The sequence below is a fragment of the Anastrepha ludens genome, chromosome 3, assembly GCF_028408465.1.
Source record: "Anastrepha ludens isolate Willacy chromosome 3, idAnaLude1.1, whole genome shotgun sequence".
NCBI classification, from domain to species: domain Eukaryota; kingdom Metazoa; phylum Arthropoda; class Insecta; order Diptera; family Tephritidae; genus Anastrepha; species Anastrepha ludens.
Window position 1 is genome coordinate 51,312,188 of NC_071499.1, and position 5,357 is coordinate 51,317,544.

At 33.1% G+C, this 5,357-nt stretch overlaps 1 protein-coding gene across 1 annotated transcript; it reads left to right on the plus strand.

Moving 5' to 3' along the window:
* The first annotated feature begins 272 nt into the window (after positions 1-272).
* Positions 273-5,048, plus strand: LOC128857494 (probable serine/threonine-protein kinase clkA). The gene is made up of 9 exons (XM_054093246.1): positions 273-341; positions 401-467; positions 619-749; positions 809-875; positions 1,305-1,358; positions 2,205-2,318; positions 2,421-2,670; positions 2,796-3,186; positions 4,758-5,048. The coding sequence occupies exons 1-9, from the start codon at positions 273-275 to the stop codon at positions 5,046-5,048; spliced, it is 1,434 nt and encodes a 477-aa protein (XP_053949221.1).
* The last annotated feature ends 309 nt before the right edge of the window (positions 5,049-5,357 follow it).

Below are 5,357 nucleotides of genomic sequence, written 5' to 3' on the forward strand. Positions count from 1 at the left end.
CTTATTTCATTATAAAGAATTGCAAAGTGGCTGCCCTATGTCCTCGATAGCCTCACTAATTCCATCTCTGAGGTCTTCAATCGACCCTGGGTTGTTGGCGTAGACCTTCTCTTTCACGTGGCCCCAAAGAAAAGAGCCACAAGGTGTTAAATCACCATATATCGGTGGCCAATTGTGATCACCTCAGTTAAGATAGTGAAAACAGTAATGGTAATGGTAAGGGTATGGAAATAGTAATGCGACACGTTGCGGTAATGATAGTAAGTACAGTAATGTTAATGGTATTGGTAATTGTAATGCTTTTAGTAATTGTAATGGTATTGGTAATTGTAATGGTATTGGTAATTGTAATGGTAATAGTAATGGTAATGAAAATGATAATGGTACTCGTAATATTTAGAGTAATCGTTATCGTAAGAGTAATGGTAAAAGTATTGGTAAGAGTAATGGAAGTGGTAATGATACTGGTAATGTAATATTGGTAATAAAATTATAATGATAACCGTAATTGTAATAGTAAAGAGAATAAAAACCCATTGAATTTAAAAAAAAGCAAGCCCAGAGCAAGTTGCATAATACAACGGAAAACAAATTGTAAGTTTTGTTGAAAACTCATAGATAGTGAAAACAGTAATGGTAATGGTAAGGGTATGGAAATAGTAATGCGACACGTTGCGGTAATGATAGTAAGTACAGTAATGTTAATGGTATTGGTAATTGTAATGCTTTTAGTAATTGTAATGGTATTGGTAATTGTAATGGTAATAGTAATGGTAATGAAAATGATAATGGTACTCGTAATATTTAGAGTAATCGTTATCGTAAGAGTAATGGTAAAAGTATTGGTAAGAGTAATGGAAGTGGTAATGATACTGGTAATGTAATATTGGTATATTAATAAAATTATAATGATAACCGTAATTGTAATAGTAAAGAGAATAAAAACCCATTGAATTTAAAAAAAGCAAGCCCAGAGCAAGTTGCATAATACAACGGAAAACAAATTGTGAGTTTTGTTGAAAACTCACTCCAAAAATATCTAACTAGCTTATCGGCTTTACAATTTAAAACTCAAAACAACTCGTATGTGAACCTTCATTTACCGGCTGTCTATAGAAATATTTAAGCGAATCTAGCACAGTTAGCTATCCAAAGCGGGGGAATGTAATAAACGATTATGGGTGGCATAAATGTTGTATATTTAACTAAAAACAGCGGAAAAATTAAAACAAAAATATCTTACTGCAGGTTTTTACTAATTGTTTTTAACTGTTTTGTGTTTTAACGTAAATGTCTTTCTACAGTTAAGAAGTTGACGTTGCAGTTTCGCGAGGCAAATAACGAAAATCAGCCAACAGGTAAAGCAAAAAAGTCACTTCTGGGGCTGGGTTCATAAAAAGTGTGGTCATAAAAAATACTCGTAACTATTAAACCTAAGAAGACAAACTTAAATTAATATTAAAATGGAAATTAACATAGTGTTTTTTTCGTAATGTGAATAGTAATTGTTGAAGAATAAAAGTGAATGCGCGACTAATGTTAAATATTTCAGTTCATAATGTCTGCCTATGCAGTTTGAACGTATGAGTTTGTACATGATTTTATTGTTGTTATATACCTTCATATGTATGTGTGTACATATGTAGCCAAAGTGACCGCATTTTCGTATAAATAACAGGCATAATTGAAAATTGAAAGCGTTGCAAATGTTGTGGCAGTTATAGTTTTTATGCATGCGACATACTTAGATAAATAACATACCCGTGTACAGACTAAATAAGTACTAAAATTACATACATAGGTTTATATATGGTACTCACATAAAACCACTAATATGGCAAACATTTATATTGTGAGGTTATAACAAATATTTTGGCTACCGAGCTGGGCCAGTGTACGCTAAAAAGAATTTGGATTAGGCCAATTGAGGCAGGAGCTTTTTTTTTATACCCAGCGATGGTTTCAGAAAGTGTGAACTTTTTCCAACTTTTAGTATTTTTGGAATATGAAGTATGGGAGTATTGGCATTCTGATTTGAATTAAAAGAAAATTAAATTAAAATGTTTCTATGGAATAGAAATCCGTTAGCAGTATTAGTAATGACTGTAAGTACAATTAACGGTATCAATTAAGACAAAACTGGTTATCGAGGCAATGGTAATGACACTTATGAGAGTAATTGAAAGGTAATCGTAATGATAAAGGTAATTATAACGTAAATGGCACTGCTAATGCCTTTGATAATGATAATAGTAATGATAATGGGGATGATAGTCTTAATGATATTAGTAATGGTAGTGGTAATGGAAATAATAATGGTAATTAATGAGGTTATACTGATGAAAATTGTAATAGTAATGGTTAAAGTAATGGCAATGAAAATGGTTTTAATAATGGTAATGGAAATTATAATTTTAAAGGTAATGCCAATGGTCATTGGAATGATAAAGGAGATGTTTATGATAGCGGTATTAGTAATGGTTATGGTAATTGTAATGCTATTAGTAATTGTAATGGTATTGGTAATAGTAATGAAAAGCGTGATGTTAATGAAAATGGTATTAGTAATGGTTTTGGTAATGATTATGGCAATGATAATACTGGTGATAATGGCAACACTGGTAATAATGGCAATGCTGATAATAATGGTAATAGCAATTCTTCCTTAAGGTAAATAGTAATGGCAATGGTAATGCAAATGGTAATCTCAAAGTAAAATATAGTTGTAGTAGTTAGTAATGGTAATAGTAATAGTCATGGTAATGTTGATGATAATATGCTAATGCAATACTCAGTAATGGTAATGGTAATGGTAATAGTAATAGTAATGGTAATGGCAATGGTAATTCTAATAGTAAGGGTAAACTGAAATATAGTTGTACTAGTAATGTTAATGTTAATAGTGATTGTAATGGTTATTATAATAATAATGGTAACGCCATACTTAGTACAGGTAATTTTAATGGTAATGGTAATGATAAATTGACATATATACAAAGTAATGGTAATAGTAGTAATCATGGTAATGTTGATGATAATGTGAATGCTAACGCTATACTCAGTAATGGTAATGGTAATAGTAAGGGTAATGACAATGGTGATACTAATAGTAAGGGTAAACTGAAATGTAGTTGTACTAGTAATGCTAATGTTAATAGTGATTGTAATGGTGATGATAATGATAATGTTAACGCAATACTTAAAAAAAAAATAAATAATAATTGGCGCGTACACTTCTGTTAGGTGTTTGGCCGAGCTCCTCCTCCTATTTGTGGTGTGCGTATTGATGTTGTTCCACAAATGGAGGGACCTACAGTTTCAAACCGACTCCGAACGGTAGATATTTTTATGAGGAGCTTTTTCATGGCAGAAATACACTCGGAGGTTTGCCATTGCCTGCCGAGGGGCGACCGCTATTAAAAAAATGTTTTTATTAATTTTGCTTTCACCGAGATTCGAACCAACGACCTCTCTGTGAACTCCGAATGGTAATCACGCACCAACCCAGTCGACTACGGCGGCCGCCAGATACTTAGTACAAGTAATTTTAATGGTAATGGTAAATATAAATTGAAAAGTAGTTGTAATAGTAATGGCAATAGTAAGAGTAATGGTAATGAAGTGAAATGAAATATAGTTGTAATAGTAATGATAATCGTAATAGTAATGGTAATAGAATACTCAATAAATGCAATATATATATATAGGCATAAAAGCTCATAAGTGAGAAGAATATTTCGATAGATAAAGGAAACAAAGAATGTCGCTGTGTTCTGTGTATTATTTCGTATATTATAAATCGCTTTCGGACTCTAATGAATACTAAGCGGCCCATGTCAGAGGAACTTTCAAAGCTTAGGGGTTCAACTTTATAATATAAAAGTTAAAGTGCAACAATCTCTATAGAAAATATGTATCTTCGGGACCACTCATAATCCTCAAGACGAGTCTAGCAGCCCCTCTCAGACTTTGCTTGCGAAAACGTTTAAGTAACCAGTAATTGTCATAACTGGCTTTTGGTCTATCGAAGAACAAGCAGCGAAAATGGGTATCCCTCATAATACATACAAATAATCGGAGAAAAAGGGGACAATCTTCCATTTCCTCTGTGAATGCCCTGCCCTATGGAGGGACAGAATGTTAACCCTTCGAGAATCTCGAACAACTGTCTGGCTTAGACGTCAACAACCTAATCAGGTTCTTAAACCGCATAGACTGGATATAGTTATACTGTAAATAACCGTTAAACAAGTTGGTAATGAGGATGTGGCAACAAAATCACCACTTTAACCAACCAACCAACCAGTTAAGCATTTCTACCTAATATGCGCTTTTTACTGAACAGAAACGAAATAACTTCTCCTCTCTGGGGCTCGCTTGAATGAGCTGAATACCATAAGAGAGTAAAAATTGTATACGCTGATTAATAGTAACGTTTTAACTGCGCCCATTTGAGAAGAGAGGATTTAGTTTTGCTGATTATATTTAAGTGCTTTTGAGATACAAAAACAATAATAATTTCTTCACCTCATTTTAACTCATCTCATTCCCCATGTTTTTTTATCTTTTATTTCGCACATTTTAACTAATTTCGATTAACATTTCGAAAAATTATTTTCCTTTTCATCTCATTTCATTTCATCTCATTTCGTTTTCACTCTTTTTTTATGTAAGTTTTTTTTAACTTCACTGCTATTAGCTGCAAATGTAGGCAATTAATTTTAATTAAAAGTCATAAATACTTAATGTCCCCAAAGAAAACTTACATGGTACAACTACAAGCACTTACTCGCCAAAATAACATATTTAGCCGCAAGTATGTCATGAAAAATGGCCAAAAATGTGCAACAAGCAACTGCCTCGAGCGATACAAAAGCCCCAATATGCTTGAGGACGATGAAGAAAAATTGAATGTAAACACGCGTTGCATTTCAATCGCGTTTGCCACTTACCGCCAACAACTTGCCACATGCATACCTGCCGAATGCTACAGGCGCGGACGCAGGCGCAGGCGCAGACGCAGCGACAACGCAATCGCGCAACTTTAATCGCATTTCGAGTTAATTGAACAATGAAACGTTTCTGGAGTAATATTTACAGCGTAAATTAACTAACGAGCACTACAACAACAACACTAACACCAACAACAATAGCCAAAGTTTGGTATGGAAAATGCGCTACATATCGGTGACAAGAAAAACTACAGTTTGAATTTTGAAAAAAGAAAAAAAATATAAAAAAACTAAAAAAATAATAACTAAATAAAGTTTTGAAAAGCGCAAAAGTCGCTTAAGTATAATAACAGTACATAGTAGGTTGTAAAATAGGAGTAGGAGCAGATTAGTTTGCATTTCAGT